Source organism: Nematostella vectensis, chromosome 12 (genome assembly GCF_932526225.1).
Source record: "Nematostella vectensis chromosome 12, jaNemVect1.1, whole genome shotgun sequence".
In the NCBI taxonomy this organism is placed as follows: domain Eukaryota; kingdom Metazoa; phylum Cnidaria; class Anthozoa; order Actiniaria; family Edwardsiidae; genus Nematostella; species Nematostella vectensis.
In genome coordinates this window covers 5109060-5123395 of record NC_064045.1, presented here as the reverse complement: position 1 = coordinate 5123395, position 14336 = coordinate 5109060, and the positions used below count along the sequence as shown (strand labels likewise).

Genomic DNA, 14336 nt, shown 5'->3' with positions numbered 1-14336 from the left:
AGGATCCTAAACCGTTAAAAAATAGGAGGATAAATTCAAAAGTGTGTCGTTTACTCGGTCTCGACTAAATCTTTGTTCTAGCCGTAGAAGCGTGCGTAAATAGAATGAAATGAACAAGTGACTGTGCATTCCAGCATGACAACTGCGTTAAAAATAAACTTCCCTCGTTTTTTTGCCAAAATTGTGTTTATTTGGACTAAATAAAATTTTGTTATTATGCGTGAGCATTACTCTTTAGGATTAGGCACAATTTAGAAAATGAAAACTAATAAAACGCTCAAAATATAATTTTATTCACCTCCTAGATATTTTATGCTAATGAGTCGAGCATGATTTTTATTGTAAATTTCCTCTTCACATTAAATCATTTTGGTAATACACCGAGGGAAAGGGTAGAAAACCAGCGAGAGATACCTCTTAAGCTTCTTTGAAGCTAGAAAAATCACTTTTGGTACTCCGCCTGAAGAAGGAAAATGCCATTAATATGATAGTGTAGTCTGTTTCTTTTGTGAAAGTTGTTTTTTTACCAGCTTTTAAGCAAAGCGATTCAATCGAATCAAAATGTAAACTTATGACCAATGATTGATATTCACAAAAAAAAAATCTTTTGTAAATAGGTTCTCTATGACAAGAGTCATCAAACTGTCATGTGACCCATAGTCCCTAATTTTTCCGGTTAAAAAGCGGTTAAAAATCGGGAGAGTGCCTTGGTTAAAAACTAATTTAGACCACGCAGTGTCTGTTGCAGTGCTCCAAAATGGTTGGTGAGAAAAAAGTTAAAAGACCCATTTTTAACCATGGTTGCAAATCAGACAGCCTTTGTCTCATCAACTGTATGCTAGATCAAAGGCAAACCCCCGTGAGCCAACTGAGAGGTAATGGATGAAAATTAATTTTGAATAGGAGCTTTAAACGACCAGAAAGGCGTAATGCGCCATTAAAATTGTTGTGTGTTGTTGTGAACAATATGCGATTTATTTAAGTGAAGAAAAGAACCGAATACGACTGATCTTCAAGATTTCTAAGAAATTTCTAAGATCATTTGAATGATTTACAAAGTTTGGCGATCAGCTTAGAAACTTTGAGTAAAACAGCCTTCTAACTCAAACCCCCAAATTCACTTTTCTGTCGCATTTCTCCTCAGAAGCTCTGTTCCACCAATTTCAATATTTTTAGTGCGTTTCCCGAAAAAAATCTAAAGAATTCGGCTAGAAAAGTTGCTCACGCTAAATTTTGAAATGTTACAAAGAATTGCTCAAGTACAGGCTTGGGTTTATTATCATTGAGCTAGGTAGAAAACTTGATAAGTTATCTCATCCCTGTGAAACAATGACTTAAAATGGCGTCGCATGGAATCGAGGACGCCGGACAGTGGTTTATGCAAATGAGCACCTGTACCGTAAACTGACAGGTGTCATGTATGTGTCAAGGGAGGTGCAAATGTGTGGTCACGTGATTTGTGACGTCATCGATGACGTCACTAGAAACAAAAATATGCTGACGTAATTAAAACAAAAAATAATTATATTTCACAAAGGAAACATCATACGGCAACCAAACTCGGTAGGTGTCATGTAGGTGTCAAGGGGGGTGCAACAATATGGTAACGTGTGGTATGACGTTATCGATGAGGTCACTTAAAACAAAAAAACTTGATAAAAAGCAAAAGCATTCATATCTCTTGAAAGAAACATTGTTTCACAACCAAACTCGCTAGGTGTCATGTGTCAAGGTAGGTGCTCCAATATGGTCACGTGATTGTGACGTCATCAATGACGTCACTAGAAACAAAATATGATGACGTCATCCAGATAAAAAAACGTTGTATAACAACCAAACTTGGTAGGTGTCATGTATGTGTCAAGGGCGGTGCCAAGATATGGTCACGTGATGTGCGACGTCATCGGTGACGTCACTTTAAGAAAAAACAATCCCGATATCATATCTATATTCGTTTCTCCTAAACAAAACATCATATGACAACCAAACTTGGTATGTGTCATGAATGTAACAAGGGGGTCACCTATACAGTTACGCGATTGTGACGTTATCGGTGACGTCAATAGAAGCAAAAATATGCCGACGTCATCAAAATAAGAAAATATTTATATTTCACGAAGGAAACATCGTATGGCAACCAATCTCGATAGGTGTCATGTAGGTGTCAAGGGGGATGCAACAATATGGTCACATGTTGTGTGACGTCATCGATTTCCTCACTAAGCACAAAACGTGATTAAAAGCAAAAACATTCATATCTCTTGAGAGAAACATTGTTTCACAACGAAACTTGGCGGGTGTCATGTTTGTGTCAAGTAGGGTGCAAAAATATGGTCACCTGATTTGTGACGTCATCGGGGACGTCACTAAAAGCAAAACTATTACGATTTCATTAAGAACAAAAATATACATATCTCATGAACAAAATATAACAACCAATCTTGGTATGTGTCATGAAGGTGTCAAGGGGGTGCAACAATATGGTCCCGTGATTGTGACGTCACCAATAACGTCACTAGAATAAAAATATTTTGACGTCATCAAAATAAAACAATATATATTTCATTAAAGAAGCATCGTGTGACAACAAAACCCGGTAGGTGTGATGTATGTTTTAAGTGGGGTGCAATGAGATGATAACGTGACGTCATCGATGACGTCAATAAATTAAACTACCCTGACGCCGAAACATCGTATGACAACTAAACTTGTTATGTGTCATGTAGATGTAGGGGGAAGGGGGCTTAATAAGTTGGTCGCGTGATCTGTGAAATCGTCAAAAACAGAAATATGATAATATTTAAAATTATAAATAATACTTATTATTAAGCAAAAAATAGCAAAAGATTTGGTCGTTTGGAGCTCCGCTTTTAGGCAATGCCTAAATCTATATTATCCCGGTCACTTCAGGTCCAGTTTCTATTTTACTATCCGTAATTTAGATGTAGTTAGTTATTGGTGTAGCTAGCGTGACTACCAAGCGCGTTATCCATGCGTGACTTCTACTTGGGTGGTCTTCACCGTTAATAGCGGCGCCGTCAAATAAGTAAATGTTTACTGTTTGAGAAGTTAGCAATAAATAAGCGCTAAATCGGTATAGAAACGTTATTAGAAACACACAATATTCTTCCTTTTATAGTCACATTAGAGCTATCTTGTGTATTACATAGAAATTGAAATCGTCTAAACTAGACACAAGACAAGTCTAGTCAATGTCTAGATTCTACTAGACTTTCAATCAACAAAAATTACAAAAATTGCGGTAAATAGTTTTACAAATCATATTTATAACTTATAAATATGATTTGCCTCTCTACCGATGCTAGCTGATTTTACTCGGTAAATGAGGTATTATTACCATTTTAGCATTTTTATATACCCCCCTGACCCCGATTAGGAACTGACTAGGAACTGAGGAATTAGGAACTAGGTTCAACTCGGTTCTATAATTTGAGAACGTCCTTATCGATCCTTAAGAACATTTTCAACCTCAAAATGCTCCTAAAACGAGAGGAACGGCCCAGCCATAACTGAAAATTAGTTCTTATAAGAAAGAGTGTAATACGTCGTGTAATGCAGAATCAAATTGGGCACTTTCCTGCTTTTCGTTGTTTTTCCTAGAGGAAAACAATAATTAAATGTCAGAGTCGTTTTTAGGGAATACTTTAATCGCTAAGTACAAGGCCAATAATTACTAAACATTTTTTCCCACTAATAATTCCCTATTGCTCAATATCCTCACCTGTCAGTTATTAATTTAATTAATTTAATTGCTATGATATTTATGAGGTTCAAATGGAAGGCGCTCTTGGTAAAGTGGCAGTGATAATTTTCTAAAATGCAAATAAGATGCAAATCGTACTACGGTTGCTAGAATGAATAGTTAGTCTACCCTACAGTCTGGTCCCAAAAAACGACAGAAAAGCGATATTTAAAAATTAAGTGTAACACGTGCTCACGTATTTGGCGCTTATTTTGATACTAAGCTCAGAACTGAATTCTACTTCCACAATTTTATGCTGCGTCATTGTGGCCCATCGCAGTGCTGTATAACTTTGAATATGAGCAAAAAAGTCATCGATTCACCTTCACCACTACTTCCCACAACTCTTTGCGACGCGCGCGTGAGACCGAGGATGAACACAAACTTTGCCATTTTGTTTACAATTTTGACGCCTGACCTTGGTTTCATGCGCGCGTCGCAAAGAGTTGTGGGAAGTAGTAGGGAAGGTAAATCATCGGAGCGTGCAGTATCTCACGCTCTGATTGATTGATAATTTTTATCAATTGAAATCATTTAAAATCGATTAACTATCAAATGTATTTTGCAAATGCTGTTGAAAAGCTTGGCTATCATTTTTTGTTTTTATGTCTGTTTTTACTGTATTTCAGATTATACACTCAAGGGCTTTGCGATATGTTTTTATACCGTCAATATCCATGATTCATCCCCGAAGGGGGTTCTCATAAAACCTGAAGGGTTTGTCGGCGGCGAAATTAATTTTAACCCTAAGAGTGATAGAAGTTTTGCTGTTGTGATGAGAACATTTCTTAATTAAAGAAATAGCATTAAAAAACATATTTAAAGTCAGCGCCATCGATGAGCGCGCCTTTTCTGGCGGCTGCTGTCATTTTGTCTTCGGGTCTGTTATGGAGAGGATGACCCATAAGCGGGATATACCCTAAGGAATCTGAATCTGAAGATTCTTTGAACATCCTCCAGGGATAGCATTTGCTAAAAAGATAGGACGATAATCCCCGTTTACTTTTATAGAGACCCCCACAAATCCTCGGGGGATTCGTCAGTATCATCAAATATTGATAAGGCTATCGCGCTGAAAAGCGAAGGTTTTTGGCGCTACCTCCCAGACCATGGACATAGGCTAATGACAATGATTTCTGTGCAAGCTGAGTCCACGGCGCTGTCTTTCATCATGCTCCTATTTACAGCAATTCAAGGCTTTAACAACGAGAAGGACAGAGTAGGCACATTCATCGTGTTGAAAGGTAAGTCGTCAAATCCATTAAATTGTTATTCGTAGATTAAATATTTGGTTAAAGGGAAGCAAACTGATAACATTTGCAGCGTAAACTACGCAAGGTGAACATAGCTTGTTAATCTAATATAAATCAGACTGTAACTAATGTCTGGGACAAGAAAGGTGTGGTCAAAGAAAAATTCAGATGACAATAAGCGAAAACGTTGGATGTTATTGCGGTTGTTTATAATATTTACAAAAAAATATATATTACCGTAACATATAAATGAAAATTGTAGAAGAGCTAGGCCTGATTGCGTAATCCGGTACAAAGAGGTATGGATTAGTACATGAATGTCTAGAAAGCTTTAAATAGATGGAATTTAATGTAGTCGTACTTAAAATTGTTTTGAATTGAGAAGAAAGCCTGTGTAATGACTATGTAACCACTAAAAAGTTTTTGAAATTAAAAAAAATGAAATCGAAGAATATGAATTGTTGGGATAAAGAAGAAAACATGATGAAGATAATTTCACGCCATTTTCAGCATTTACAAAAAGTACTACTAAAATTATTCACGATAAGATGGGAAAAGTCTTATGCCTTTTAGCATCTGCTATGGAATAAATTACTTTATTCAATTATTTTATTCAAACTTCTAGCGCGCCTGTATTCTAACCTGCGTGCACCCCTTGACTCCTAGATCCGCTACTGCTTTTTAATGAAAATCGATTTGACATAAAAGGTATGTGGGTCTGAACCGCGGTGATCCTAGATACTAATCCCTTAGATAGTAAACAGATACTAAAAACGGTCAGGGGGGTACTTCATAAAAAATTTAAAATAATAAAAATAGATATTTACCGAGTAAAATCAGCTAGAATCGATGGAAAGGCATTATAATTATGGTTTCTTAAATTATTAAAAGCAATTTCTGTAATTTGTGTGGATCCTAGACTAATATCTGATTAGAATATTTTGTCTGGTTTTTGGTTTAGGCGTTTGCAAATTTCTATGCAATCCACAAGGAAATGTCTACAAATATAAAGATTAAGGCATTGCCTAAAGGCGGGGCCAGCGCCTTTGTATCCCAATTAAGTTTCATAGAATGCAGTTTTACAATAACAAAATAATAATACATTTCATTGAGTAATCATAATAAGAATAAAAAGAAAAATAGGATACTTATTTATTTTAATAAATATATCCAAAATTACAGGATTGCTATAATTTACATAATAAATAAATAAACAATAAAAAGCTCCCGTCCAAACATTTCCTGTAAATGCTTTCCTGCTTTAGTTCCATTTTAGAATCTAAAGTCATCACGTTTTATAGTATGTTATTCATTTCTATATTACGGGGGTATGATACGATATGATATGATAACTTAGCAGTTTTATTATTTCACATATCATTAACCTCATTGAGACTAATCATTCGATACCAATTTTGGCAGTTACTGTTGCTATGGTAACCAAGCCACACCCAAAATACATGATTTTAATGCACTTACGGTAACAGTTCTAGCTCTGAAACTATAATTGGAACACAAGCCAAACTAAGGATATTCATTGCTAATACCTCAAACTATGTAATGAACCTAAAATTGATATAGTTGACATAAATGGAAAATTAACAAGTAAACAAACAAAAAGCTTATAATTTTAGCCAGTGTCCTTTGGTAAAAAGCCTTCATATTACTAAGCATTGTAAAAATGTCAAGGTTTTTGAGGTTTATTACACTACTTCACTATCAATAATTATTCCTGCCAAATTTCATACAATAATATTAAAAAAAAACAAGAACAAGTGAGTGTCACGCTGAGCCATACATTAACGGAATTAATATTTTGAGAAAACTGCATTTTTAATTATGAAATAAATAATTCCTTATAATTACAACACCTGCAGCTAAATCAATGCACTCAAATGATCCTGCACAATATCTTGGTCCTTCTTGCTGCTGTTTCTTGTCTTCCTTCCTCTTCCTTTGACCTCTGAGCACCTTTCTTCTTTTCTTTTGTATATCTCTCTCCTTGTACTCTGCACCATAAATACGTCCAGAGTCTAAAGCAGTGCAACCTGAATTAGTATACTTGCCAGCATCAATTTTCAATCGCCTGTAGAGATCTACAACAGTTGCTGATCCTTGATTGAAGTGTGCCACTGCATCATAAAGTCCAAATTCTAGGACAGGTCGAGCTACGAACACTTCTTTTGGCACACGCTGCCAAATCATTGCATTAAACGATTCGTTTTGATTCTGTGTTTTGCCATGTAGGCACTTTTTCAGCAATTCATCATCACTCAATCTGAGATAGATTGGCTTCATTAAGGCAATTATGTCTTTAGGTAAGCCAGAACCATGCTTGAAGGTCTTGGTCTTATTTGCACTGTCCCTCTTATAACCACACCAACTATTTGATCCATCAGGACAATAGTCATGAAGAACTACCTTGTCATTAGATGCACAGTGAAATAAGGTGGCATAAATAGCTTTCTTCATTCCTTTCAGGTCATCCAGATTTGATCGTATGGCAATGCCATAATAGATTTGCAGTTTGTCTATCATGGCATCAGGCATGATATTCGATCCATCAGGACAATAGTCATGAAGAACTACCTTGTCATTAGATGCACAGTGAAATAAGGTGGCATAAATAGCTTTCTTCATTCCTTTCAGGTCATCCAGATTTGATCGTATGGCAATGCCATAATAGTTTTGCAGTTTGTCTATCATGGCATCCCTTTCCTCCAATTGCCGCATTTGTTTTTTTCAATTTCCGCAGTGCTGTTCCCATCCTCTTTTGAACGTGTCCAACGCATTCTTTTTTTTCTACAACTACATCGTCATCTTCATACATATGTTCAACTTCAGTATGGCTCTTAGAATCACCATCAGCATAAAGTTCAGAGTATCTGAGCTTGTGTTTATCAATGGAGCGGCTGAATAGGCGACTAGCTCCAACCGACTCCATGCCAGGGGCAGAGCCATGGTAGTTGGCATTGCACTTGAAGCTGTGCTCTGCCCACCATGTTTTGTAGGCAATACTCTCTTTGTCAAGATTTGGATGCTGCTGACATTGCTTGCATGACTGGGACAGGGCTTCAGTGTCCAAGACCTTTCCATTATCCATGGAAATGACTGTGACGCATCCATTTTTTGAGCAAAACCCTCTTTTTTTTGCCATGTACCATCACATGATACCCCGCAATTTACAATATCATCTGCACTAGCAGCTTTCTGATCTTTAATTTCAATGGCTGCTTTCTTCATTGTTTCATTAGCAATAGCTTTAATATGCTTACTAATAGTTTTTGAGTTCTTGGCATATGCTCGTGCGGTTGGAGGTGGCAGCATGTTCATCAAGGTACAAAACCTTTTTGCTCCACTGTGGCCTTTACCAAGCGATCGCATGGAATAAACCAGGCGCCTGTTTACTTCATAACTCTTCACTTGCTTTTTCGAAGTGAAAAACTCTGTTTTCCAGCCACACGAGGAACACAATAGCCTAAGACCGGAAGCACAGCATTTTCTTTGAAGTTGATTTTCCATCAATGTAAGACTGGAATCGGCACACTTAATGCAGCGAAGAGAATACAATGATCCTGTATCCAGTGATAAAAGGTCCCCCTGACTGTTCTTGGGAGGATGTAGACAATTTTGGGACGTCTTTAGATAGTTTTTTAGACGAAACAGATCGCCTAGAGGACGTGTTGACATCAACACGTGTCTCGTCGACATCGTCTTTCTTGGCTATTTTAGGCGTCTTTTCTTGCAATTTTTTGTGCTGATTGCCCGAGAATCTTCTCTTTGGTCGTCTAACACTTCGATTTTTAGGCATAATAGACTTCTTATGATGAGATTTAGAAGATTTTAAACGTATAACGATCGAGAAACCTTCACACAATGGTGCCAGAACTAATTTAATGGCCAGGAACAATACGAGTTCAGATAAGGATACAGATAATACAGTTCACTTACAAGGAAAGTACAGTGGTCCCTCTGTAATCACCCTTGGGACTGTGCTGAGTAGCTTTTAATAGGTGTTGTCGACTTCACTTTGGTTCAAAAGAAAACTAAGTACTCAAGGCTTCCTCTGAATTTATTATTGTCCCCTTTAATATTTTCGTCAAGTATTAATGATGAGGGAAATTTCGAATAAGACAGAAGAATCTTTTTTTCTTCTAAAAATTTCCCTGTACATCAGTGCATGCGAGAAAATTAGAAACAAGATGCTTGTCTTCAAGTTTCCACCAGGGAAACAAATAGAAGGCAACTTTCTGATTAGCGAAGGAATAGATCCTGAGCCAAGAGACCAGAGTATTTGAAGTAAGACTAGATCCATGTGGGATGATTTTGATTGCTGTACGCATGCGTGCTAATGACGTCAAAGACCTAAACTATGAATATATGTAGAGCAAATATGTAAATCAACTATGTTTCATTTGAGAATTGTTCGTGAAAATGTGGTGGTCTCTAGAAGGATAAAAAGAGCAATGCCCTGATCAATTGAACCGTGTTCGCTCATCAAACCTAATTTCTCGTAGTTGCGAGTTTATTTCCTCGGTGATCATGGTATTACAAAGTTATAGCATAATGACTTCGAAACCTCGGGATTAATAGTTAAAGTTCCTGCGCCTGCGGCGTCGGGACTTCAACTAATCATCCCTCGGTTGCGGGGACATTTAATCACTAAATTCCCCTCGTGCCATGCTATAACTTATAACAAGAGCGGCCTATTGCTGAAAATATTGCCTCTCAAACTTAAGGAGCTGTTCTGAAGAACCACATGATCTCCAAGCACAACGCCCACGACAGCATGGAGTGCGCAATGTACTGCGCAAGCGTGAGCAACTGTCAATCATTTAACTACAAGCAGGGATCCACTTGTCAGCTGAACAGCAAGAACATGATGAATGCGAACGAGAGTGACATCGAGGCCGACGCGGACTTTTCCCTTTTTAACAGGGTAACTATCAAAAATAAACAAATAGAAAAGGACTAAAAGTTAAACAGTCGGTTTAGTAAGCAGCACGCAAGATATGAGGTTTAACTATTATTCTTGCAGGACCCCTGTATACCTAATCTCTGTGTTTCTGATAAAACAACCGGTCAATGTGTAGCGGTCAACAGCTCGGATGGTTATCAATGCGGCTGTAAGCGAGGATATAAAGGAACACAATGTGAGATAGGTAAACTTACTTTATCGTATTCAAAAACTCTATATCATTCTATTGAATAAATGCAAGTACCAAACAGTCGTGATAGCTTCAGAATAATGAACATTCATTTATTTATTCATACATTCATTCATTCGTTCGTTCGTTCATTCATTCATTTTTTGGTAATACATTTTTTGTCATTTTATACATATGTTGCTATGCAAACACTTTAACACTTATGGTATTGGTTGGATACTTCAATAACTGTTTGGTTTTCGTTTGTTTTGCGATCGAAACAGAAAAGCTGGGCTGGTTCATTCACAAGCCTGCGCTTTCATGCAAGGAAATTTTGGATAAAGAGGGACCAGGACCGGACGGGGAGTACTACATAGACCCAGGTTCTGGAGTAACACTTCCTGTATTTTGCGACATGACACACGAAGGAGGTAAGTAACCTATTACTGTATAAGGCTTATGCACCTTTCATGTAGATGAAATGTAACGCAATAGACCATTTCGGCGCTCCTGAGTTCCAAAATTTCAAACGCTTTTTTGGCAAGCATGCCTCCTCCATGGACTCCTTAGTTGGGAGCACGTGCACCTTTGATCATTCTTCACGAAGCCTAAGTAGCAAGCCCAGGTTGGGAAAGAAGAGAGCAGTGACGAGGCGTTCCTTCCTTCTCTAGGCGCGCGGGGTCTCTCATCTTCCCAACCTTTTTTGCGCTTGCTACACAGGCTTTGCTCTACCTTCACCTCCCCCTATCCCTATGATTGAAAGCCTTCTCCCTTAATGTAAGCCGTTAGCCGCCACAAGGCTTAAGAATTGCTACCCTACTTTTACTTTTCAGGTGGTTGGCTGCTGACTATGAATTTGACCTACCAAACCGGACGAAATGGTTTTACTATCTACCCAACTTATAGCGGTATTTCCAAGTTCAGAGATGGATACATGGGTAAAAGGAAAAATTCTTCTCTTTTTCCCCGAAGCACACCCGAGGTTTTCATATTGCCATTTTTATATTAACACTTCAAATGAGTTTGTGACACTTTGTGTATTTGTGACACGTTATGTATTCCCATGACCTTACTGGAGAATCAAGCCAAAATCCAATTGCTTTCGATCCTTTGATTTTGCGAAAACTGTCAGGTCAGTGTATAATAAACTAATGACAATCATTTGGCGGCTACCGTAATGTTTAACATGGACATTCTAAGAAGAAATTGTAAGAGATTTTTTGGATTTTTTTTCAGGTATCTCTTCGCCTGCTCTTGGCGAACTCCATTCTCTGATCAACTTCACACAACTCCGCTTCCATTGCCAAAAGAAACTCACTCGCACCCTGCACATCATCACCACCCAGGACGACAAAGGTACCGCCGTGATCGACTACTTCACGGCCAAGACCGCTAACTTGCCCACCTCGTGCGGGTCGTTCACCAGGGGCGCTGATGACAACTCAATGCTGGCCATTGGGTGTGGCCAATGGGGTGCTGGCAAGTGGGGACATGAGAATAGGAAGACTGAGGCACTACGGATGTATGACTACGCAATGTATATACCTTTAAAATACCATTGGATTGCGAATGGCGGCTATTGTGATGATACATCTAGCTCTTCATCGGATGGAGATTTCTGGTTCATCTATGTACGTTAGAAAGAGCTTATAAAGGGGAGCTTTTAAACCGTAGCAGCATAGAGAAAAAATAGAGACCTTTTTTAAGATACGAAGACGACAACAACGAGGAAGGTAAAGGCAGGGGGCAACCAGAAATTAAAACGGCAGACGTTGAAATTATTGTCAAAAGCGTTGTAATCCTTTTTTCTCAAATCATTAGGTGAAAACTTTTATAGTCTATCGAGGATTTTCATTGTAGAAACAAATGTTCGAGAACGTTTATTCGTATCTGTGTATAAAGAAAAGGGTTTTTTAATGAAAATAGATTGAATTAAGCACCAAGAACCATTGTTCTAGCCGCGCTGCCCCTAAGCGTGTGTCCTCACGTAGCTGTCAAAATTAACCAATCACATGAACTGTGTACATTGTAATTTTACTTCAGTTTCTTGTCAAAATAAACGCGCTACATAAAAATTGTCTTGTTTCTTCGCACTATGTGTTCTCCGGAAAAAAAAATTAAATCCAGTCAACAAATCCAGGAACGAGTGCTGTCGTTATTGCCAAAAAATATTCGAAACATAATACGGAAACAAGCTGACTTATGATTCGTTCGCCAATATTTTTAAAGAGAGCAAAAGAGATAATAGTTTTGGTGTATTGTTATCGCTACAGACATGACATCGATGCCCTTGGTCTGTACGATGTGAGTTTCATTGACTACGCAGTCAGCGAGGTTTTCCTTGAAGGTAGAGTCCCGTGTTAATGCCTTCATACAATTCTTGTCTGTGGCGTTTTCAGCAGAGCTGTAAACGATCGAAAACCGACCACTCAAGATGGATTAGATGTTATCGAGGTCAAGGGAACAGGCTGATATCCCCAGTGATTCCAGTTCGCTGACCTGATCCTCTATGGTGCTGCTTAGCTTGACCTGATCCTCTATAGTGCTGTTTAGCTTGACCTGATCCTCTATGGTGCTGTTTAGCTTGACCTGACCCTCTATGGTGCTGTTTAGCTTGACCTGATCCTCTATGGTGCTGTTTAGCTTGACCTGATCCTCTATGGTGCTGTTTAGCTTGACCTGATCCTCTATGGTGCTGTTTAGTTTGACCTGATCCTCTATGGTGCTGTTTAGCTTGACCTGATCCTCTATGGTGCTGTTTAGCTTGACCTGATCCTCTATGGTGCTGTTTAGCTTGACCTGATCCTCTATGGTGCTGTTTAGCTTGACCTGATACTCTCTGGTGCTGTTTAGCTTGACCTGATCCTCTTTGGTGCTGTTTAGCTTGACCTGATCCTCTATGGTGCTGTTTAGCTTGACCTGATCCTCTATGGTGCTGTTTAGCTTGACCTGATCCTCTATGGTGCTGTTTAGCTTGACCTGATCCTCTATGGTGCTGTTTAGCTTGACCTGATCCTCTATGGTGCTGTTTAGCTTGACCTGATCCTCTATGGTGCTGTTTAGCTTGACCTGATCCTCTATGGTGCTGTTTAGCTTGACCTGATCCTCTATGGTGCTGTTTAGCTTGACCTGATCCTCTATGGTGCTGTTTAGCTTGACCTGATTCTCTATGGTGCTGTTTAGCTTGACCTGATACTCTATGGTGCTGTTTAGCTTGACCTGATCCTCTATTGGTGCTGTTTAACTTGACCTGATCCTTTATGGTGCTGTTTAGCTTGACCTGATCCTCTATGATGCTGTTTATTAGCGGGACGATTACAAGCACAAATGCTTTTGTTTTCGTTCTCGCTTCGGCAAGAAGCTAAGGATTTGAAAAAATAAACTATTCAAAACTATTCAACCCCTCGGCATAATTGCCAACTCATCATTCCTTAAAAAATAGCTGCCTCAAGCACTGTAACTGCTCGTTTTTTTTGGCAAAATCCAGTCCTTTTGGATCTCGTAGGATCGACAAAACGCTCGATAAACAATTTTGAAATTCTTACTCGACCAACTCGCAGGCATTTTCTTGCACCAAAGCTCGTTGATACGACGCGTTGATGGATGTACAACACATGTGACACGTCTCAACCAATAGCGAGCCTCCGGCTAGAACAATAGTCTGCCGGCAGGCTCTCCTTTCTTCCCCTCCCCCCAGTCTCCCTCCCCTTCCCTTGAGCCGCTATGCAGGCTATCGTATTCCAAAATATGCTGCCTTTTGGAAGCAAAACTCTGCACACTGCTGGCTCAAGTGTGCGATGCGCGCTTCCTCGCCTCAAATAAAACAGTTTAATATAGCATAGCCATAGCAGGCCACGAATTACTGGGGGGGGTGGCACGATACAGAGACATTAAGAAAACAATAAAGGCACAGCCACGCCCCTACTGGTCATTTTCTTATATATTTTTTCAAAAATATTGGGGGGGCACGTGCCCCCAGTGCCCCCCTGCTAGGGCCCTGTATGGTTAGCTAGAAAGCATGCGAGAATCATAGCTTTGTTTGGCAGGAACTTCATAAAATCTTGATTTCGGTGTGCATTTGTTTAGCTTTCTGTTAGGCTAGTGGAGTCTGGAGTCCACGCCTAAGAAATATTACGTTTCTCGCATCATTATTAACGACTTGCACTTGAATAT

The 14336-nt window shown here is 38.9% G+C and overlaps 2 protein-coding genes and 1 pseudogene across 2 annotated transcripts; 1 reads left to right on the top strand and 2 right to left on the bottom strand.

Annotated features, from left to right (window-relative positions):
- Positions 1-4608: 4608 nt before the first annotated feature.
- Positions 4609-12238, top strand: LOC5504667. Its single transcript, XM_001625504.3, has 6 exons — positions 4609-5007; positions 9756-9955; positions 10055-10178; positions 10448-10594; positions 10997-11101; positions 11400-12238. Exons 1-6 carry the CDS (start codon positions 4887-4889, stop codon positions 11801-11803), a joined length of 1101 nt encoding a protein of 366 aa, XP_001625554.3. The 5' UTR covers positions 4609-4886; the 3' UTR covers positions 11804-12238.
- Positions 7585-8507, bottom strand: LOC125557579 (annotated as a pseudogene).
- Positions 12239-12602: 364 nt separating the features above from the next.
- Positions 12603-13727, bottom strand: LOC5496869. The gene is made up of 2 exons (XM_048720202.1): positions 13709-13727; positions 12603-13399 (listed from the first exon to the last, which is right to left on the bottom strand). The coding sequence occupies exons 1-2, from the start codon at positions 13725-13727 to the stop codon at positions 12603-12605; spliced, it is 816 nt and encodes a 271-aa protein (XP_048576159.1).
- Between the last annotated feature and the right edge of the window lie 609 nt (positions 13728-14336).